Source organism: Alosa pseudoharengus, unplaced genomic scaffold (genome assembly GCF_046254945.1).
Source record: "Alosa pseudoharengus isolate Yale_2024_CS ecotype anadromous, Long Island Sound unplaced genomic scaffold, YU_APseudo_1.1 YU_APseudo_1.1_scf_2, whole genome shotgun sequence".
In the NCBI taxonomy this organism is placed as follows: Eukaryota; Metazoa; Chordata; class Actinopteri; order Clupeiformes; family Clupeidae; genus Alosa; species Alosa pseudoharengus.
Window position 1 is genome coordinate 40,284,300 of NW_027468663.1, and position 23,754 is coordinate 40,308,053.

Here is a 23,754-nt window from a genome sequence, read left to right on the forward strand (position 1 = left end):
ACATGTTTCCAATGATATAATGTTTATATAGTAGGCTACAAAATGTTATTTCACTCTGTTTTACGTGGGTAAGGCCACCGCACATCCAAATAACTGCCCTTCATGACCCACAGGCCGTCACTCTCCAGTTAACATGCAAAACTCATTTTTCTAAAACTGCTTTTCCATGTCTCACCTGCAATACATATAGGAGGCTATAAACACAGATGTATAAAGGGCCAATACTCTTTTGATCCCGTGAGGGAATATGTGTGCATTTACTTATAGGCCTACATGGGTTTGCCTGGTCGGGAGGACAGCTTCATTCATCCCTCCATAGACATTCAGGCTGTTTTGCATCCATTACAAACAAACATGCAATGTGAAAGTCTGGGATTGGGGAGAGCACTTAGTATACCTAGTCTAGTGCATAAGCATGAAGTTGAACCTTTAGATGAAAAACACTCTTTAATAGGCCTACAATAAATAAATAAACTATGACGTTTACTTTTGACCATCGCATTTATCGCCTGTAACTCCGTGATAACAGGAAAGTATTTGCAACGGAGGTTAATATGTTATATGTTTTGTCCACATGATGTATGTCTAATCATTGTTGCACTCGAAGAAAACTGCAATGTTTCATTCGTTCTCCCTTTCAATCGTCCCGAGCTGTTTAATGTCGACACCACGTCGAGATTAAAGTCGACATGATATTTCAACTTTATTCTCGAAATGTCGAGTTTAATGTCGACATGTCGACTTTAAAGTCAACATGTCGAGTTTAATCTCGCCATGGCAAAATATTTTTTTTCTTCATGTCTGGCCCTAATACTTCGTCGTAGGATCTGTGACAGCTGCTGTAAATCGTCCAGTGAAATACCCCGCCTCCCTCCTTTCCTAGTTTCACTTTCCATGAAAGATTGAGTCAGCGGGCTGCGTTGTCCCGCGTCGACAATATTGGAGCTAACATTCATTAACAGACAGGATTTAACTTTAACTCAAATGTAAAATGTTAAAGGTAAGATAACTTGGCAATTAACTTCAATGTTAGTTAATTGTGTTGCTTGTTTAGGTTTTGCAGACAAAACCTTACAAAAATAACTGCAGATTTTGAGGAATTCCTTGCTCTTCATATTCGTGAATGCAGTATAGATATTGTCAAAATGCATTGCATTATTTTTCGTAAAGGGACCACCCACCAATCGAATGCTTTGGGGTGTTCAGTTTATGCCTATGACAATAACCTTCGCTTCCTTAGGCTATTGCTTAAGCCTACACTGAAAAAAAGAATCGCTAGAATAGAATTAGGCCTACTTGATTTTATCATGTAGGCTAGGCTACATCGGTTGCACATGAATGAAATGTCTAGGTTTACAAAATTGATTCATGCTGTGATACCCCGATTTGATCAAGTAATTTCAGTTTATATTAAATATTTGTGTAATTTAAACGTCGTTATACAGGTAGCACGGAAAGTAGGCTTTGCATTACTTAGTTTTGCAACATCAATGTTAAAGGACGATAATTTTGAATATGTTGTGCCATAGCTCGTCAGGCTACCATAGTAGGCCTATTAAGAAGCATTAATTGAAGTTGAAAACATTTTATAAAACCACTGATACTTTGTGCATGCTCAATACCTAACGCATAGTAGGAACAAAGCATGGTTCATCTTAAAGCATACAACTCGGCTCCAAATTCTACTTGTCTCTAAGCATCAGGGGCGGACCTCAAATCGGTCGGACGCACCTAATTAAATACAAAATCTTTGTATTACCCTTAAATATGCATATATTTTCAACTGTCATGGAGCACTGAAAGTGATAGGCCTCATTGGCTATCACTCTGACTGATCAGAGGTAGCCATGGAGTACATGATCTCCATATTCAAGTAGCCTAGGACAGGGGTCCCCAACCTTTTATGTACCATGGACCGGTTTGATTCCTATTTTTTTTTCACGGACCGGCGGGGGGGTTCGGGGTTCCACACTCTAAGAAAAAAAGGTTCCACATGGAACCTAAAAAGGTTCCATCCTTTGATACAAATAAGGCACCCTAAATGGTTCCAAATGGAACCTTTTAAAAAGGTTCTATATGATGAACCATCAGGGGTGCCATTATTTTACATTCTAATGGTTCTAAATGGAACCATAACTACCAGGTGTGTTTTATTACTACTAGGCCTACTACTACTTATTATTATTACTATTATTATTATTATTATTAGTAGTAGTAGTAGTATTACTTTTATTAATTCATTATTATTCATTCATTGTGATAATTAATTAGAAGTAGGGTATAATGTGTAGGAAATGTTAAATACAAATAGACAACATCAATCAAAAATTGACACATCAGTCAAATATCATTCAAATACTGTATTCAGTATTTCTACATTCATTTACATATTCATTGCTTTAGCATATCTTTTATATTACTCGCAAAAAAATGTGTGTCATAAGACACTCAAAACAACAATAGATACATATTTACATTAATTTACATATTCATTGCTTAAACATATCTTCTATATTACTTGCATAACAAATGTGTCATAAATACGCTCAAAACAGCAATAGTTACATTTTTTCAAATTAATACATTTCAAATGATTATAAAACACACTTTATGATAAAAAAAATTCCACACACAACACTGGAGTGGAGGGCTTAGACATAGACTGATTAAGGCGTCTTTCAAAGAATAGTAATGTGTGGTGGGCCTCTTTTGGGTACTGAACATCAAAAAGAAAATATAAACAAAAAATACAGACAAGGCCTAAGGAGGCATCAATGTCAGGGGAGGGGCCAATGACAAATTCGCATTGGAGGGCATGTGGCACATCCATCTCTCCACTTGCTATTGTGATGCCATCCATCTTTATGGATGCTCTCCTGGCAAGGAGGGGAGTATCGCCACCCTGGAAGATGATGGTTGGAAACACGCTCAGTGGTTCCTATGCAAATGAGAAATGTACAAGGGATCTCCTGTAAGAGTCTATGATGTGAATTGACAACATAAAGCAATGTTAATTGTAATGTTAAAAACATCAAATATCTCGTCTAAACAATACAGAAACTTGGCATCCTCCTTACAAAGGGCAGGCAAAATTAGGACAGCAGCACTTTTTTGAAGGTCTGAAATGTCAAAAGAAACAAAGAATGATTTCATTAAAACATAGTTTAATGATCTTATTATTATTAAATAATTGAAGGGTGCAAGGGAAAAGAAGAAGCTGGTGACTTACCATCTGTGTTAGTATCTCGTAGGCTTGACAGCCTCTCCCTCTGAGTCCCACTGTCAGCCACTCTGATGACGTTAGGGGTCAATATACTGAGGGTGTTATGCAGGCCAGTCCAAACCGCAACTTCATTTCATGATGCATCTACAAATAAACAAACAAAACAAAACAGAGGAAATTGTAGTTACCAATAAATGGTTATAGAACTTACTACTGAACAGCACTGAACTCACATTATAGTAATACTACTAAGACTATAAGACTTTGCTACTCACCAGGTCTGGCACCCTAAGACATTTGAACATCTCCATCACCTCCTCAGTTGGCTTTCCCATTTGCTCTACCCTCTTATAGACAGTTTGCCTCATCCTGTCCATTATATGACTAATATCTGGCTGACGACGGCACAACTAACTGTTTATGGCGTTTATATGCTCTTAAAAAGCTGTGGTAGTCCTCCCCAACTGCTTCAAGGTCCAACATAATCTGAAAAAAAAGACATGCAGAGAATGCAAAACGTATGTGAGCAATGATAATATAAATTTTCTCAAGCCAGATAGTCTTTCATTCAATCAGAAATAAATAAATAATGTAGCCGGACCTAACTGCTGTATGATTCAACATTTCATTCACAAACATATTACAAACCTCTTGTGTTGGCTCGTAATCAGAAGACATCTGGACCCCCACTCTGTACTTTTTTGCTCTCTGAAATTAGCAAAGAGAAATGTGTAATATTAAGATATCTGTACTGACAAACAGTGGCTACTGTGACTAGCTAGCATATAGACATACAGACAAGAAAACAAACGGGCTAAAGACAAGCAAGAATGTAAAAATGGCACCTGATGTCCAGGTGGGTCCTCCAGAGGCACATGGTCCACAATTCTTTGTCTTCTGACACCAAACTTTCTCTTAATCTCCTGCACCGTCGTCAAGTTTATCAAAGGAGACCTTTCCTTTTTGAACTTATTCTTAAGACACTCCAGCAGGGTCTCCTTTGAGTAAAGACATGAATTATGAGACTCAGACAGAGTCAAAGTAGTATAGGAATTCAATTGAGGAATAATGTTTTCCATAACAAAACGTTACAAAATAACATACATAACCAGATTAGCTGTGGTCATTAAGAAATGGATATCTAGTGATCAGACACCACAGGACATCAGTGTATTTTTTATGGTTTGGGTACCTGAAAGAACAATCATTGGAATTAGAATTTTCCTACTCATGGTTTTAGTAGCAGAGGAGATGCTGAGCGTTATTATATAACTTATAACAATATGCAGGAAAAAAATAACATGTGGTCCTAAAAACCTTCATGAAAAAAAAAAGATTGAATTAATGAAGTATACTCACCGAACCAACGATGATTTGTGTAACTTTTCCACCTCTCAAAAACAAAACTGTTTCATCAGAGGAAACAGTTGTTCAACCATCCTCTCTGTCAACCCCAGCAGTCTCCCCATCAATTTGCTGTTCTGTTAATGCAAGTATGACAATAGACTTTCATTACATTAAATATAATGCAAACAATGCAGAAATCAGGAAGATGCTGATGAAGTAGCTGTAGATGTTGCAAATATTTGGGAAGGTAAAACTTTACATCACAAATTGGACACAATTTGACAAAGATAGTCAGAGGTAATGGATACTATCTTTTTGCCATCAATTAAATTGATGGACTGAAGCCATTGACAGACATCTTCATCTAAAATGAAAAATAAGACATAACGTTAGAGACATTAAGTACATATTGTAGTGAGTTAGTGAGTTCCATCCTCTTTTAGATGCCTGTATTGTCTTACAGACACCAGAGCCGTAGCGTTAGCTATACAGATGTACTAAATACATTGTAATTTGCAATGAGCCCAGCATGATACAAGAACGAGGTTCAACTGGTAGCTATCTATATGTGTTTCAGAAGTCTGTTATACTATTGGCTACTGTTAGCTATTCTAACTTGTTGGCTGGGTTCCCTGTAATTTAACTAAACAGTCTGCTAATGAAGTATTAGTTATTGCCAAATAATTTGCATCGTATGTTAGCTGACGTTAGTAGCAGCTAGCTGATTACTCTGCTTTGCTTCTAATGCTATGTTCACTAGCTAGCGACAGCTAGCGCTAGCAGGCTAGCTGTAGATAGCTTTAACTCAATCGGGGAGAGGGAGGATATTGAACAGTAGTGTCGTTCTACACAAGCTCGAAATCATATAATCGATAGTTGATTTTATTGCCAGGCTGACAAGAAAGTACAAAACGTATCTTAATGATGGATCCAGTAACGTTAGGGTGAATCAATGTCTATGATAGCTAGCTGCTACTAACATTATTCAACGAACCTTTAACGTTAGCTACAATTTACTACTTCTGACAGCTGACCGTCATGTGTTAACGCCCACCAACGTTTACGGGGAACGCCCCTTGCTTTTGCTTAAAGAAGTATCACCAGAGAATGTCTAATAAGGGGAGAACCTTCACTCTCGGAACTCTTCCGGTGTGGTACTGTATCTAGGGGCGCTCGCGGGCAAGTCCATAATGAATGGAGGTCTATGGAGCTGTACCCCTCAAAATCCACTTTTCTCGGGATATCATTTTTTTTCAAGTAATTTGAATATTGTATTCGAAAGGGGAGACAAAGACAACACACTTGGTTGAGTATTATATTTTTTAAAGTCACTTAATTGTTCTAAAAAGCCTTTCAAACGTGTCAATGACGTCATTCATTAGCATGATCATAGCATAGCATAGCATCAATGCTAGCGTGTTATGGGCAACAACGACCGAACCTGTAAGAAAACGAAAGGACATGACTCCCGGATTATTTCACTTTTGATTGATAATCCATATCCATTTTGCGAAAAATAAAATAAAATCTGAGGGTTTTAGTTGTTAAATAGGTGAAAACAATAAATGTAGCCATGTAGCTCCATAGGACCCCATGTATTTTGGACTCGCCCGCGATCGCCATCTAGGTGAACTCTGGTGAACTGCAGCCAAAATTTGGTTTGTGTGGGATTAATAGAGAGTGGGGAGGCTCTCCGTAGACGGGCTCTGGTATCACTTAATGTTTCGATTTGCAGGCCACACGGGCAATGATTATGAATGGGGGAAAAGCAGAAAAAACTTTGTGCCACTTACCGTTAAATCCACTGCAGCAGAGTGAGCATCTCCGGGAAAGGGTTCCATAAACGGTCGTTTAAGTTCAAATAATCCTCGCGAGTAAGAAATAGCACCCTTTTCAGGCAAAAGGTTCTATTTCCTTGGCAAAGAACCCCAATGGTTCTATTTAGCACCCACAAGAACCCTTTTTTCCAAGAGTGCATGTTCCATATGTGTTGTGCATGCAATACTTGAAAAGAACTAGCTTTAGTTATGTATGAACAGTGAAGGTAACGATCTCTTGTGAAAAACGTAAACTTGAAGAAGTGAAAATTGAACAATATGAACTATGAATATTGAACAACTTGAAGCTACATCTATAAGTGTGAACATGCTTAACAAAATATGGGAACAAAACATGAACTAAACGTGCATTACGAATATAATCAGTGGGAGCCCTGCTTGTTTCCCTACAACAAGAAGCTTCCATCTGGGGGTGATGGAAGACAGTGACACCCTCAGTGTGTTTGAAATGTCCAGTCGATTGCGCAATTTGGTCTTAGTTGCAGTCATTGCCGAAAACCTGGCCTCGCATAGATACGTGGTGGGAAACGTTTTCAGCGCTTTTACGGCTATCTCGGGATATTCTGCTTTGGTTTTGATCCAAAAACCCGCCAGAGAGGTTTCCTTATACACACTCTTAAAACCACCGTCATTTGCAATTTCGATCAACTGCTCTTCCTCCTGCGCTGACAAGTTAGGACTATTCGGGATATTGACAAATGGGTTGCGGACCCACTCATTGGTTTGCCGTGGATCTTTGGAGGATGGGAAGTAACGCTCAAACTCATTTGAAAGCGCAACAAGGTGATCGCGCACCAGCTGCGGGAGAAAGGGCCCTGCCTCAGTCTCTCCCAAAACCCCCAATACTGTTTGGAACTTATCTGGTCCACTCGTCGTCCCCACAAATCAAGCTTGGCTTTAAATGCAGCGACTTTATCTGCCAGTTTAAAGACATTCTCCTGGAGTGACAGGTTGAGGTCATTAAGCAACCCGAATATGTCACACAGGTAAGCGAGTTTTCAAAGTATCATTTCAAATTATTCAATAGGCTACATTTAAACTATACAATGCTCAACTGACAGCAGCACCAAACAGTTACTGAAGCCTATGTGTAAAGAGCTAAATTACCTAGATTGTCGTAGACGTTAATCACTGTAGGACAACTGAAACAACACAAAATAAACAGGGCTGTTGCTGGAAATATTTTATTCCTGTAGGCTACATTGCTGGTACATTTTGGAACATTATAGCTACATTAACTAATTATCTTTAATGTCTTCCAGTAGCCTATCGTATAGGTTACTATATTAGTTGGCTTGTGCATGAATATGACTTGATGTTTTGTAGCCTACATTTACGTCAGTCTACAGTCTTTTAGCCCATCTTTACCATGATAATTAACCCTTCCAAGATAGAACCCTTTCGACGCTCTACTTTGAAAGACCAACCACCACTCATGCCATCGATGTTGAATTTTGGGCGTCTGACGGAAACTAATCAATCTGACCAACAATTAACACCGATTTGACACTCTTTTGCTGTTCGGGGTTGCAAATCATTCATTTAGTTTTAGAAAATTTAAGTTGCACTAGCCTATTTGTTATTATAGGCCTAATCACAGCACGGCCTTACGTTATCATAATCATTACATTATCGCAATTAATAAGTCATCATAATCATCATCGTCAGCATGGCATGTCACACACAGCCTACCTGCTCCACCACTGAGTTCTTATCATGTAGCCTCAATAGGCTCCACCACCTGCTCACTGTCCCTCTGTATGCTTGCTTACAGTAGGCTACATCCTCGTTCAAACTCAACGAACTTCAACATGTTGCTGACATATGCTAGCCTACTTGCAATATTGTATTTTTGAAGCTTTTGCATTATTGTCACTACCGGTGTTATACGGTAACTGGCTTTCATGTTAACTGGCTGGACTGTTTACCTTGCCTCTGGAGCAGTGATGCCAGTAACGCGTTAATTAGTAATAGACAGGTGATATTTTTGAGATATGTGCTTCCTAGAGGCATTTTTTAGTAAAAGTTGGGAACAGGACTTTTTAACATAATTAAGGTGTGCTGAATCCAACTAGCCCTGTTCCCAAGCTGAATTTTGAGTTTATGACCATCGAATTAGCATAAACAAAATGGTTGCCAAAATGGCGATTTTGGGCACTTTCATTGGGCGGATGTCATTATACCATGTAAATTAATTCATATTGTTCACAAAAATCTCCCTTGGCCAATAGATCAAGGATACAGGCTGTGAAAAAAAGAAAAAAAATCTAGTATTATGCCTATGTTAATTACCTGAAAAAACCTTTGAAAAATGTAATTGTTAAAATGTTATAACTGAGCAGGCACACGGTATTTGACGAATGAGACTTATGTTTTTTGAGGGTCAAGAAAGATGTGTAGTGATGATATGTAAAGCTTAAAATTGTGGCCTACTGGTTAGGTCTTCGGGCTTGAAACCAAAGGGTTGCCGGTTCGATCCCCGACCAGTAGGAAATATGTGGGTGGTGGAAAGGTTGAGCACTAGTCTCCCATGCCCACATCCACGGCTGAAGTGCCCTTGAGCAAGGCACCTAACCCCTCACTGCTCCCCGGGCATCACTGTAGCAAGGCAGCTCACTGCTCCAGGTTAATGTGTGCTTTAATGTGTGACCCTGACCCTGAACACCGGCGTGTGCTGAGCCCTCCTTTACTCCCTCTTCACCTACAACTGCATACCTGTACATGGCTCTAACACCATTGTCAAGTTTGCAGACAACACTACGGTGATTGCTCTCATCAGCAACAAAAATGAGACAGCCTGCAGGGAGGAGGTCCAGCACCTAACATCCTGGCTCTCAACACCAAGAGGACCAAAGACCTCATTGTGGACTTCAGGAAGTCAAAAGCTAGCACACAAAGCCCCATCCTCATCAACAGGACTGAGGTGGAGCATGTCACCAGTTCATGTTTCTGGGTGTCCACATCTCTGTTGACCTCTCTTGGACCCTCAACACCTCTACCTTGATCAAGAAGGCTCACCAGCATCTCTTCTTCCTGAAGAACACAACCTCTCTCCTCAGATCCTGGTGAACTTCTAAACCTCTACCGCTGCACCATTGAGAGCATCCTCACCAACTGTATCACAGTATGGTGGCAACTGCTCTGCCTCCGACTGAGGATGGTGATAACTGCTCAACGCATCACTGGTTCCTCACACCCCTCCATCAACGCCGCCCCCCCGTGCCTCCTTGCCTGTGCCTGTTGAGGTGTCCAGGGGCGTAGATTTGCGTGGGACCGAAGGACGTGTCCACACCAATGTCAGATTACGACTGAAATGTCCCCACCAATATTCAGGTTGAAATGGGGGAAAAAGTGCTCACATGCGCTACACAAAGAGTTAAATACTTTCTCACTTTGCTGCAGATCATCTCGTACAGATCGCGTAATGTGCAGTAGCCTATAAGGGTAAATCGTGCTGATTTGAAGTTACCTATAATAACTACCAGTGAGCAGCAGTCTCCTGCGCTGCGCTTCAGCTTCACTTGACTACAAGGCATATGAAGTGCATCCAAATTCACCCATTCTTCTCTGTTGAACTCCTCGAGTAGGCTACTCATCACATATGTGTCACCTAAAAGAGCCTTTTCTCAGCTTTTAAACGGTGCTATAGCCACTATTTGCTGTGATAAACAGATAAAGAGATTTAATAATTATTCTCTGCGCCCATCTCCACATCCATTCGTCTCGGTGGAATATCGTAGGCCTACACACTCTTCGCGCAACACATGACAAACCATATATCAGAATAAACAGCAGACCTTACCGAACACAAAGGTGTAATGCATTCCCGTGTATAGTTAGCTGTACCAAAGTAATCCGGTTTTGAAATAAATTGTAGAAAAATTCAACATGGTCTTTCGGCTTTAAGCATTTCTTAAAACTGAGCTGTGCTTACATCGCCTAGATATCTGTAAATATTAGAATCAGAGAATATACAGGCAGCTCATGGTTAAGAGTTGTCAATGTAGCCTTAATGATTCTTTTCACAAAATGCTAAGCATACATGTATTTAAGTTTCTTAAAACTGAGCTGTGCTTAAATGGGTCAATGCATGATTTCATAACAGACCAAATAGAAAATAAATGTTAAATATAGCCTACATATGTATACATATTAAAATCAGATTATGTGCTACACAGTATAGATCAAGTTGGACAGTAGCACATTTTAATCATGGGTAGTTGGACAGAAGCACATTTTAATCATTTTATATATCTATAGTGGCTGGTGAAAGAGTTGAGTGGCTTTTCCTTTTTTTTCGGGGGGATTAGTGGGTAGTGTCCCCACCAAAGCTCAGACGAAACCTACGCCCTTGGAGGTGTCCATGTCGATGGCAACCTTCACAGGGACAACAAGGAGGCGAACATTTTGCCCCTATCCCACCCATTGTATTCTATGTATGTTTATAAATGTACACACTTTATTACACTTAAACATAGCGATATTCTACTGATACTGATTCTACTGCACATACACTTACATATTTTCAGTACTCTGCACAATGACAATGAAGTTGAATCTAAGATAATCTAATCAAATGAAACATGTGACTGCTGGCCATCTTTCCCATTTGGAATCAAGGATATGATGCTAGCTTGTTAGTTAACGGTTGTTCATGATTAGTTCAAAGGAACTCCAATGATTTTAAACTCCAAACATGTGTCTCCCCACCACGAAGAAGATGTTTACCAATGAAGTCAGGCCACACTCTTTGCCAAAGAGGACCGTAAACATAGTCAAGAGTATAAGGTGATAATAAGGTTAATTAGCATAATACTAGTTTTTTTTTTTGCATTTTTATATTTTTCATAGCCTTTACTTTTTATTTATTGCCCACGGGAGATTTCTGAGATGCACAGATGTGAACAATATTAATTTATTTACATGGTATAATGATGCCCGTCCGAAAAAAGTGCCCAAAATCGCCATTTTGGCAGCCATTTTGTTTATGCTAATTAGATGGTCAAAAACTCAAAATTCTGCTTGGGAACAGGGCTAGTTGGATTCAGCACATGTTAATTATGATAAAAAGTCCTGTTCCCAACTTTTACTAAGAAATGCCTCTAGACCCATATACTAGCACTTGTCTATAAAGCGTTAGTCTATTTTGACCACTTTTTTCAGTAACGAGTAATCTAACGCGCTACTATTTACAAACCAGTAATCAGATTAAAGTTAGGCTACTAATCTAAGTTACTGTGCGTTACTATTTTTGTCATTTTCCTTAATAAAAAGATATATTCTTTGCTTTCTTCTTGTCTTGGGGATAATGTCATGTAGGCTATGCTCACGTTTTCAGCATGAGCACAATTCACGTGTAAAACCATGCAGCGACACAAACGTAAACAATGGAGGGAGAGAGAGAGAGATGCCCATTTCATCAGTCATTACTTTGAGTTTGTGTCAGCTAAACATGACAACATTAAGGTACCTTGTACATTCTGTGCTGGTGACAAAGTGCTGTCTAGCTAGACATCCCAAGTCTCCCGAAGTTTTGGGAGTCTCCCACATATTGATAGCGGCTTCCTGACGCCCGCAAATTACATAAAATCTCCCCGAACCTAGAGCGAACAAGAGCACGCAAGCCAGACCGGACTTCAAATCGCGTGTGCATATGAGCTTAACGCGCACACAACGGAGAGGGAGAGAGAGAGAGGAGTGGTGCGTTTGTGCCTGAAGCGCATCCAAGACAGAGAGCATCCTGGTCTGTTTTGCTAAACCAACCAATCAGTTTTCAGTGTAAGTGTGCTTATATCTCTTTTCTCCCAAACTTAATTAATCAGTTCAGTCAGTGTATCTAGGAACAGGAGCGTGATGGCAGCGTCAGTGCCCCTTAAAAAAGGAAGATTTAAGACCCATTCACATCAGACTACACAAAAGAATACCCAATTGTCTCAAAAGATTAAAACATAATGATAATCTTGCACACTGCACTGTTTGTAACAGCGATCAATTTTATGTTGAGGCGGTGGGGGTGTTGTCGGCAGCTGCTGAAAGTAACTAATAAAGTAACTTGTAATCTAACTTAGTTACTTTTAAAATCAAGTAATCAGTAAAGTAACTAAGTTACTTTTTAAAGGAGTAATCAGTAATCAGATTACTTTTTCAAGGTAACTGTGGCAACACTGCTCGTAACCATCCCCCTTCTTTTGCAGGTGTTTTCAGCTGATGATTTAGCCTCCGATACCTGGTCGCAGATTCGTCTGTTTAACTCAAGTTCAAATAGAAATGTTTGTGATGCTCCACTTTGTTGTTTAATAAAGCTTTACAACACAATGTGTCTGCGTTGGAAGTGTCAGGTTGTCTGTAGTAGACTAGGCTAAATGCGCTGGACCATGAATATGCCACCAAATAAATAAAACTAAATAAACTCCACGTGGGTCTCGAATCGCTACTAAATTAAACTGACAGCGTGTATGATAACCTGACACTAACCTGCTTGCGCCACTAACCAGCTGACACTTTGTAGGGAAATTGGCCATATCCACTAGGTCTAGGTTACTAGTAAAAGAGGTCACCTAGTATATTGTGTTTAGCAGGTTAACACAGCGGATTATGGTAACTGGCTACTGTGTTATCTTGCAACGTTGCCCAAGCCGTTTACTTAGGCCTTCAAAGTAGCCTAACATGGTTAAGTTAACAAACGTTTCACTGATTGCTGCCAGGCTGTGGCCTCCTCTACTGGAAGTGTCTCTAACACAGGATTATCAATGCCAGCAAATAAATAAAATAAAAATGTTCAACTATGAGATTCGAACTCGAATGACAAAACAATAATCTGCATATTAACCTAATGCACATCACAACTGACCACCGTTAGTAATTTGTGTTGCTGTTGCCTGACAATTTTGTATCCACTAGTCCAGTCTGTGCTTTCTAGAATTCAGTTCAAACACACGCATTAAAACGCACACTGCATCGTGCAGGAGAAGTCTACCGTGTCCACATTTTACACAAAATTTGCACACTGCAAGTCACAAATAACAAGATAAACGTAGGCCTAGGCTATTTACGTTCGTGTTTCTGACATGTTAACATAAGTTTTAGGTGTATTGGAATTATATTTTAATATTTTTTTTTAAATGACAAGTTGCATGTGGCGCAATAGGATGGTGCGGTGATATACGGTAGGCCTAAAGCTCCATTTACGCTTGTCTAGCCTACGGGTTCAATCCTCGCTATTCACATTTTTTTTTTATTTATACATTTTTAGACCAGCAATGCTTAGACTAGGTGGCCACGGGCATCCTGCAGCATTCAGTGAAACGTAGAACCCATTAAGCCTAGGCTATACTTTAAAGGTCTAAATGGCTTGGGCAACGTTGCAAGATAACACAGTAGTCAGTTACCATGATCCACTGAGTTAACCTGCTACAAACACAATAACATACTAGGTGACCTCTTTTACTTGTAGGCCTATAGCCTAAATAAGTATGGCTGATTTCGCTGGGAAGCATCAGCTGGTTAGTGGCGCAAGCAGGTTGATGTCGGGATATCAGATAGCAATTTAATTTAGTAGCGGTTCGAGACCCACGTGGAGTTTATTTAGTTTTATTTATTTGGTGGCATATTCATGGTCCAGCAGCCTAGTCTACTACAGACAACCTGACACTTCCAACGCCGACACATCGTGTTGTAAAACTTTATTAAACAACAAAGTGGAGCATCACAAACATTTCTATTTGAACTTGAGTTAAACAGACGAATCTGCGACCAGGTATCGGACGCTAAATCATCAGCTGAACACATCTGCAAAAGAAGGGGGCGGTTACGTTAACTCCAGAGGCAAAGTAAACAGTCCAGCCAGTTAACATGAAAGCCAGTTACCGTATAACACCGGCACCCGCCGCAATTTTGTGCAACGTTGATTAACTACTGATGGCTCACAAAATCCTGGCTCTGGGCCAAAATGCGAGGGGTGGGGCCTGACGTGAGCTGTTATTGGATCAGTCGAGTGTCAATATGGAAATGTAACCAGTGGACCGCTGATTGTCCTTCCTTTGGGCCGATCGTTGGCCAAAATGATTAAATTATATAGCCTATTCTATCGGCCCAAAAGATGCGTCGGCCCACCGGGAAAATGTCCGGTATGCCATATGGCCAGTCCGCCCATGCTAAGCATAACCCTCTTTAAGAAATGCATGTGAAAACTTTTGGCAAAACTGTTAGCTGCATGAATATCTCAGTGGTCTTGTAAAGGCTCATGGGAACACAATGAAATGGTGACACCAAGGCCTCCCATGTGTTAATTTGCCTTAGGCTACTGGTTCAGTACTTGTCAGTTCAGTTCAACGTAAACAAACACATTGTGTTTGTAAGAAAAAAACATGAGTATACACCTACCTTACTTGATTCAATTAGAAAAACTGGATTACTCATTCGGAATTACTTTTTGAACACAATAAGGATGCTTCATTGAACTATTTCATGTAATTGTAATGTAACATGGTTTGATGAATTGGACAGTCCTAACTTTTCATTTTTTACAGTGTACACAAGCTTCGACGAAACAAAAATAAACAAAAAAGCCTCAGTCTATTTCAAAACATACTGGAAAACCAGAAATCCAAGTAAGTTGTCAAATGGTAGGCCATATTATTTCTTACTGTAGGCTACTCCCTGTTCGCCAAACTGTTCGCAAAACTGTTTCTAGGCTAATTTTCTTCTCGCTTTTTTTGCACAGACCTGTTACAATGAATCTATCTTTCATCCGTGTTCTACTAGTGGGGTGCATGTCATCTTTTGCCCCCTGTCTTGGCCTTGTACCTAAAAGGACGACCTGCTTGGTGCAAAATGGCACAGCAGACTGCAGCCATCTGGGATTGAGGGAAATCCCATCCGATCTCCCGAGAAACATCACCAGCCTGGATGTGTCTCACAACCAGCTGAGGACACTAAACCCGGCAACTCTGCTGCTCTTCCCTGCCCTTCGACACCTAGACGTGAGCTACAACAGCATCGCTAAAATGGATGCAAGCTGGTGCACGAGCCTCCCCTCTCTCAAGAACTTCAGCATCCAACACAACGTTGTTCACATACTGCAGAATAAAGACTTGCACTCATGCTCAAATTTGACTCAGCTTAACCTCGCTGACAACAGGTTGAAACTTAAAGACGAACCTTTCGCTGCCCTCCAGGTGAGGTCAATCAGTGTTTGTGACCCAGTAAGTGCATCCTCTGGGGCATAACTTGGCCTTGATTAGCCAATAGCCACCCACTGGGCCATTATTGTTCCAGAATCAACTTCTATTCAGTGATTCATACAAGATACTGTTCACTGTGCTGCTAAATGATGTAAGGTTTAAGATAAAGCACCTTGTACCAGCAGCTATTTTTTTTTATTATTATTTAACCTTTTTGACCATTAAATACACTACTGGTCAAAAGTTTGGGGTCACTTAGAATATTCCATTCCACTATTCCACACATATCAGCTAAGATCAGTTGCATTCTTTTTTTAATGGGGGTAGCAGTTTTCAGATTACATTATGTGCTTAATTGCAAAAGGGTTCTCGACTGTTGTACAAAGAAATGGCCTTTAAAATGAAAGAAATTATCTTTAATGCAATATCTACATTGCCCGTTATCAGCAACCATTCATCCAATGTTCCAAAGGCACATTCTGTTTTCTAATCTATAGTAAATACTGTAAGTATACTCTATTGATCCTGTGAGGGAAATTTGGTCTCTGCATTTATCCCAATCCATGAATTAGTGAAACACACACAGCACACAGTGAACAGTGAGGAGAAGCACACACTAACCCGGAGCAGTGAGCTGCCTGTTACAGCGGCGCTCGGGGAGCAGTGAGGGGTTAGCTGCCTTGCTCAAGGGCACATCAGCCGTGGATGTGGGCATGGGAGAGCAGTGCTCAACCACTTCCCCCGCCCACATTTTTCCTACTGGTCAAGGATTGAACCGGCAACCCTTCGGTTACAAGCCCGTAGCGCTTACCAGTAGGCCACAGCTGCCCCTACTAATCTGATATCATTTTAAAATGCTAACTGAGAAAACATTGGAGAACCCTTTTGCAATTATGTAAGCACATACCGGTAATGTAATCTGAAACAATGCAACTGATCTCAGCTGGTATTCTGTCTATAATGGCGTGGAATGGAAATTTCTATAGTGTATGTATTGTTGAAAAAATATGATGTACTGCACCTGTTGCGTTGTGAACACAGTCTTTCTTTCTTTGATTTGTGCAGAGTTTGACATGGTTGGATGTGTCTAATAATGGCTTGGCATCAGTGAAGTTGGGAAATCAACCCCAAATGGTGAATCTAGTGACCCTTGCACTTTCGGGGAACAAAATTGCGACATTGGGGAAGGACGACTTTTATTTTCTCAAAAACTCTTCCCTTCAAGTCCTCAAGCTTATGAAAATGGCAGATCTACAAACGGTGAGACAGAAAGTTGTGCCTTTAAAATCAAAACCCAAGTACGATTTATTTAGCCCTTTTGTGCAGTTTAGCAGACAAGATCAGCATATCACAGTGACGTTTAGTTTGCAGATTGAGTGACTCAGAGCATATCATGCAACTTGCAGTTTTTACATTCACACTGGTAGCCAAGATTTTATGGTGATATAGTCATTAACTGCAGTTATGTGGATGTTAAAAGTTTGTGTGACCTATGGCCTGTTTCAAAAAGAAGGTAATTCTGATCCAATATTAAGTAATTCTGTTGGCAAAATGTTTTATTCAGTCGGCTATTATGAAAAACCTCATTAAGATTCTCCTTGGCTATTTCTACAATCTTAACATCCTGGTGTATAAACGGATCATGAACCATTCAGAAGAGAAAACCATTCAGAACCATTCAGAATTGGAAACAGAAAAGTTTGTTGAACATCAGAGCTTAAATATTGTGTCACGTTGAGTTACTTGTTTTAGAGCAGTTCTCCCAAATAACATGTGGTAATCTCTTGTCTGAATGATAATGAAATGTATTTTTTTTCTATTCTAGATTGAACCGGGTTGCTTCAAACCTCTCTCCAGCCTGAGAGCCCTTTTGCTGGACAACAGTAAACTCACTCCCTTGGTCATCTCCAAGCTGTGTGTAGAGCTCTCTGTGACAGCACTGAGGGACCTCTCCCTCAGGAGCACTCAGCAAGCCTCGCTCAGTAACACCACTCTCACCGGGCTCCGCTCTACGAACCTCACCAGGTTGGACCTGGGCATGAACAGCATAGCTCATATTGAGAATGGGTCATTTCTAGGCCTCAGCAATCTGGGCTCTCTTTCATTGGAGCAGAACAACCTGAAGAATTTGAACAATAGGACTTTTCAAGGGTTGGAGAACCTGCGGTGGTTGAATTTATGGTATGCAGTGAAGGGAAATGTGGGAAATGGTTCGTTTGAGCCATTGAGAAAGCTAGAGTTCCTGTACATGGGGAAAAACTCCATGAAAGACGTTAAGGAATTACCTTTTTCTGGTCTGCACAGTTTAACATTTTTGGATCTGAGCCAGAGCACATCACTGATGAAAACTGTCACTAACAGGACATTTGCCGCTCTTGCAGGTTCACCTCTGAAGACCTTAAACCTATCCTATATGGCAATCCAAAATCTGAACCCAGGTGCCTTCTCTTGCTTAGGAAATCTTACCACTCTCTTGCTTGCAAAGAACTTCATTAGTCAGAGACTGTCAGGATTGGAATTTCAAGGTCTTCAACAGGTGGAGAAAATAGATCTTTCTATCAACAGGCAACAGATTAGCCTGACCCCTGAATCTTTTATAAATGTGCCCACACTGAAAGTTCTTTATTTGGGCCAAGCTATCAGTGGAACATTGGACCTGAAACCATCACCTTTCCAGCCCCTGGTCAACCTTACATCGCTCGACCTCAGCAACAACAATATTGCCAACATCAATGAAGTATTACTGGAGGGACTAATCCATCTGAAGATCCTGAAACTACAGCATAACAACCTGGCTCGGCTTTGGAAGAACGCAAACCCTGGTGGTCCTGTGCTTTTCCTAAAGACCTTACTTAACCTTACCATCCTCCAAATGGACTCAAATGGCCTGGATGAGCTTCCAGTGGACGCCTTTCGGGGTTTAACCAGCCTTAGAGAGCTCAGTCTTAGTGGGAATATCCTTGACAAACTATACAAGCCTGTATTTGATGATCTGATATCTTTACGTGTCCTTCAGATGCAGAAGAACACAGTGACATCAGTGCCTAAACAGGTCTTCCAGACTGCATTTGCTAACCTAAGCTATCTGAACATGGAACGCAACCCCTTTGATTGCACTTGTGAGAGCATCCTGTGGTTTGTTGAGTACCTGAACTCCACCAACGCCAGCGTCCTGGGCCTCCAGGGAGACTATATCTGCAACACGCCACCTGCTTACTACAACCGTTCCATCATGAATTTTGAAAGTCAATCCTGCAAGGATATGACACCTTTCCAGGCACTCTATATTCTGAACAGCACTGCTGTTCTGGCTTTGCTGTTCTCTGCCTTCCTGGTGCGTTTCCAGGGCTGGCGCATCCAGTTTTACTGGAGTATCCTGGTCAACCGCACCTTGGGCTTTAAGGACGAGGCTGTGGAGGAAGGGAGATATGAATACGATGGCTACATTATCCATGCGGCACAAGACAGTGGTTGGGTGGACTATCAGCTACTCCCTTTGGAGAAAGAAAATTTTAAATTCTTTCTGGAGGATCGAGATGCTGAACCAGGTCGCTCACAGCTAGAAGCCATTGTGAACAACATGAGAAAGTCCAGGAAAATAATATTTGTTGTCACAGAGGAACTTCTGAAGGATTCCTGGGTTCGAAAGTAAGTTCAATTGTGACATCAAGGGGTAGCTATTTAATGTTTTTAAAGTAACATATGTAGCTGGATAAGCCTGGCATGAATTAATGTTGTTTTTTAAATATTCAAACAATTCCAGATAGAGTGTCCTTCTGATTGGTCAAATTTGTTCTGTTTAGCTATACTGTATATCACAAAGACTCTACATCAACCTGTGCACTCTCTGGTGACTTAACACATGTTTACCAGATGCAGCACAGTATTTGACCTTATTGGTAGTCCAACACTGAACTTGATGCACCTTCTTAGTTTTTTTATTTCTTAATATAACCTACTTGTGCTGCAGCAAAAGATCTGAAAATAACCTTTCAGAAATCACGAGATTTTATGAGGAAGGACAACCTATTGAAGTTAAAAACCACCAGGTTGTATTGGGCAACTTCCCCAAAAATAGGTTTTAGTTCTTCAGGGCTTTCTTTGACATTTGTTTTGTGAGATGTAGCCTACAGGTTGTAGTGAAGAATCTTTTTATACATATACAGTATATAGTATGTTATTATACTGTATGGATTTCAGAGCACCCCTGCCCTCCATGGAAGTGATGTTAAAGTGGAACATTGAATACTATTCAATAATTCAACAGCATTGAATAACATACTGAATATCTGATGCAAAGAAAGTATGGTATATTCTAGAAATAATAGTTTACCTTTCAGTTTCTCGGTCATTGTTGAAGTGAACAATACCACGACAGCAAAACCCCAAATAAAACTGACATATATAGAATTTGCAATCCAGACATTTGGGGAATTAGGTGAAGCTCTAAAGTATGTTTGGATTAAAATAGAACATGGAAATTGAAGTAGGATGATCATTTTATGGCATGCTGATCATCTAAACTAGTTAGCTGGTTTACAGATTGTCCAGTGTCAGCTAAACGTCTATGTAGTGGCTTGAACTAGAATCACCTTGTGCTCTTCAATATGTGAAATGTTAAATGGTATTAATAAGATGTATGTACCGTTATTGCAACATTAAGTGACTTTCTTACTGAATGCTCACCATGACAATCTTGTGACCTACAGTAGCCTTACTTACAAATTATGTTTGCTTCTTTACTTGGGTCTGTTTTCACAAAGCTCCTAACTGGCAAATTTTGGAGAAACTTTACTTTAAGACTCCACAGTTTTTGACTAAGAGTCATTCACATAGCATTTTAGCGCTAAAAGTAGCCTAACGGGCTTTTTTTTTGTGTCATCTAATGGCCTCTCCTCTCCTCGCGGTGCAGTTTCAAGGCGCACCACGCGGTGCACCAGCGGATAGAGGACAGCCGCGACTCAGTGGTGCTGGTGCTGCTGCAGGAGGTGCGTGACCACCAGCTGCAGGCCCTGCTGCTGCGCCGCTCCATGCTGAAGCCCCGCTGCGTGCTGCACTGGCCCCAGCAGAGGGAGCGTATCCCTGCCTTCCGCCAGAAGCTACGGCTGGCGCTAGCCTCCAGCAATCGGGCGTCCAGCTCCAAGTGGCTCCACTGACGCGTCACAGCACAGCACAGCAAGGGGGGTGCTCGGAGTGGGCCTGCGTGTAATGGATAACTAGTTCTCAGTTGGTGAGGAGGCTGTGTGTGTGGCTGATTGCCAGAGATCCAGAGGTATCATTAATGTTGGATTTATGTTCTGGGGGCTTGCGTTGTTATTCATTTTACAATTTATTTGAGAGGGATAGCGCTGCAGATATATGTGACTTAATTGCCACGTGTATTCTCTTGGCAGAAGGGAAAGCAATGCATGTTTTTTTTTGTTTGGCCTTTATTCATGTAGGGCAGTGGGGAGTGACCGGAAGCGAATAGGAGAGAAAGATAGGGTGGGATCGGGAACGGATAGGGTGGGATCGGGAACGGATAGGGTGGGATCGGGTCAGATTTAAACTCAGCTCCCTGTGGGCACCTGGTTCCGAATGTGGCACAGACACTGCTGCCACTTGCGCCAGAGCCTTGCCAGCAATGCATGAACTGCACATCAAAGTAGTTTAAATGGAGAGCAATCCATGAACTGCACATCAAAATAGTTTAAATGGAGAGCAATGCATGAACTGCACATCAAAGTAGTTTAAATGAAGAGCAATGCATGAACTGCACATCAAAATAGTTTAAATGGAGATCAATGGCATTGAGTTATGGTACATTTTATTAATCTCCTAAACTTGATTGCAAATAGATAATGCTGTGCAATCTCAGTAGTAGGGGCTAGATGGTACATTTACACTGTATTTCAAGTAAATGGTTGACTGTATACTGTAGGCCTATATTATGCTTTAGGTGACGGGGTGTGTAACGAAGTGGCATTGCCAGTTTCTAGTTTCAGTTCTTTAATCCAAAATCTGACAACGAAACCAGAAAGTCATTCAGCGCAACTTGAAGGAGATAAACTTGCACACACCATTTGCCATTTTGACATTAAATAGGCAGACACAGGTGTAACTAATGACATTGTGGTTCCAGTGGAGATCTTTAGATTACATCACTTTCCAGTGGAGATCTTTAGATTACATCACTTTTTTTGACGGATTCTGTGTAGAACCTTTTTCTAACTTCATAGCTGCTTTCTGTGCAGCGTTTTTACAGTATGTGGGACAATTGGCATATTCTGCTTTAAAAATAATAATAATTTAAAAATCAGTTTAGGGAAGTAACACTGAGGCTGATAATAATTAACTAAAACAGGTACATTTGACAAATCTATTTAATCCAGTCATTACTTGAATGTGTCTTTATGCTGTACTATTGTCATCTCTTGTTGCATATTTTGGTATTCTGTCAAGGTATGAGCTATGTGTGAACTTGGTAACTGTAATACACATAACAAAGAAAATTGCTCGTATTCCTTTTTATGCCGGCATTCAAGCAATTTCTGCACTTCATTAATATTCTTGCACTTACTATGTATTTTATTTGTCTTTTTGTGGAAGCAAACTTCCCAATTCTCAGCCCTGAATCAAAAGGTTGGCAGTAATTACCTGAGATGTACATAATTATTGTGATTACAAATTTTACATTTTACTTCAAAAATAATCTCTATTTCTGCTACTGCTTTGGGTTTATGTGGTGCACAGTGCCATCGTGTGGATAAATGTAATAACAGTTTTTAGTTGTTTCATCCTTACTTTGTAAAAACTTGAAGATAGACATGTATGTTGATATAAGTAAATCTATAAAATGTTAGCTTAAATATTTTAACATATTTTGTCTTCATTCTTTCCAAAACTAAGGCACAAACGATCTGACTTTAGGTTGCACAATTCCTAGAAGGTTGCTTACCTGGTTTTGCAATAATTTACCCCATAATCCTAGTGAAAATACTGTTCTATAAAATGATAATACCTAAGGCTAGCACACTAATGAAATGTAAACTTATTATACCCACTGTATATGCAGCTTACCTACCTAACTTACTTTAAAAGAGCCAAATGAGCACTTATTAGCCTATACAGGTCAATGTGAGGTAGGCCTATAGGTAACTTATTAACACTTCCAACAGATAGCCTCTGTTAGGAGATATACTGTACACTATTCAGACCGGCCATCAATGTGAAAAAAGGGAAGAAATAATAATTAAAAAGATTATATGGTAGGCTATATCATCCACATTTATATGCCTTTCATAAAGTGGGCTATATTTTTTATCATAATGATGTACAAAGCTTGACATTGTCCTTTCATCCTTGATAGAATTCCTTAAAGTTTATTTACTTTGTGTTCGTATAAAGAGCCAGCTTATGTAACCAACCAGGTTAATGCTTATGTAACCAAAATGCTATATCAGATGTGTACTGAGAATGGGCTACGCAAGCCAATGTGATCATTGGGTGTGACTGTATTTGTGTCCAATGGTTGACTGGTCATATTCAAAACTACATTTTCTGCAGTGGTTGACTGGTCATATTCAAAACAACATTTTCTGATTTGACAGATTTGACCACTGCAGTATATAGTAATATCAGGATATGGATTACATGTTTTGGCACTTCTTCCAAAGGAGTATATCATGGTAGCCTTTGAGTTACACATTTACATTTGGTCATATAGCTGATGCTTTTGTCCAAAGCGACTTACAACAATCAAGGTACAATAAAGCCTACAGTGCAACTAGGATATTGTTAGTGCAGCAAACAATAGCAGTTCAAGTGAAGTCAAGGGTGGAAGAGGGATATTCAGAATAGGGAAGAAGGTAGTGGTACAGTAAGTGTGCAGCTGTTAAAAGTACTTTTCTATAAGTAGAAGAGCTGGGTCTTTAGGAGGTTTCTGAAGATAGAAGGGGATGCCCCAGCACTGGTAGGAACTGGTTGCGTGTTCCAACAACGATTATCAACAGATGAGAAAAGTTTCGATTGGTGCCCTGTAATAGGTGTCCTGTAATGAGATGTAGGTCCAAAGCATACTGCTACCTAATGGAGAATATGTGGAGTCTGTCGACTAATAAGAAGGCTTATAAAAATCCTGTTATTTCAATGGCAGGGTTGCCAACCTTGGGTGTTTGGTTGGAGT

At 40.3% G+C, this 23,754-nt stretch overlaps 1 protein-coding gene and 1 long non-coding RNA gene across 2 annotated transcripts; one reads left to right on the forward strand and one right to left on the reverse strand.

Annotated features, from left to right (window-relative positions):
• Window positions 1–907: 907 nt before the first annotated feature.
• Window positions 908–22,446, forward strand: tlr3 (toll-like receptor 3). Its single transcript, XM_076294997.1, has 6 exons — window positions 908–1,000; window positions 14,937–15,017; window positions 15,131–15,584; window positions 16,656–16,850; window positions 17,416–19,238; window positions 20,503–22,446. The coding sequence occupies exons 3-6, from the start codon at window positions 15,141–15,143 to the stop codon at window positions 20,744–20,746; spliced, it is 2,706 nt and encodes a 901-aa protein (XP_076151112.1). The 5' UTR covers window positions 908–1,000; window positions 14,937–15,017; window positions 15,131–15,140; the 3' UTR covers window positions 20,747–22,446.
• On the reverse strand, window positions 3,651–4,514 carry LOC143135281 (uncharacterized). Its single transcript, XR_012988882.1, has 4 exons — window positions 4,328–4,514; window positions 4,069–4,221; window positions 3,872–3,931; window positions 3,651–3,709 (listed from the first exon to the last, which is right to left on the reverse strand). It is a non-coding gene; the product is annotated as an uncharacterized LOC143135281 (long non-coding RNA).
• Window positions 22,447–23,754: the final 1,308 nt, after the last annotated feature.

Bases quoted from the DNA above. Each gene is read 5' to 3' on its own strand.
- tlr3 (XM_076294997.1), top strand. From the start codon at position 15,141: ATGAATCTATCTTTCATCCGTGTTCTACTAGTGGGGTGCATGTCATCT. The intron at 16,851-17,415 runs GTGAGACAGAAA...TTTCTATTCTAG, and splicing joins AAATGGCAGATCTACAAACG to ATTGAACCGGGTTGCTTCAA. The intron at 19,239-20,502 runs GTAAGTTCAATT...CTCGCGGTGCAG, and splicing joins AAGGATTCCTGGGTTCGAAA to TTTCAAGGCGCACCACGCGG.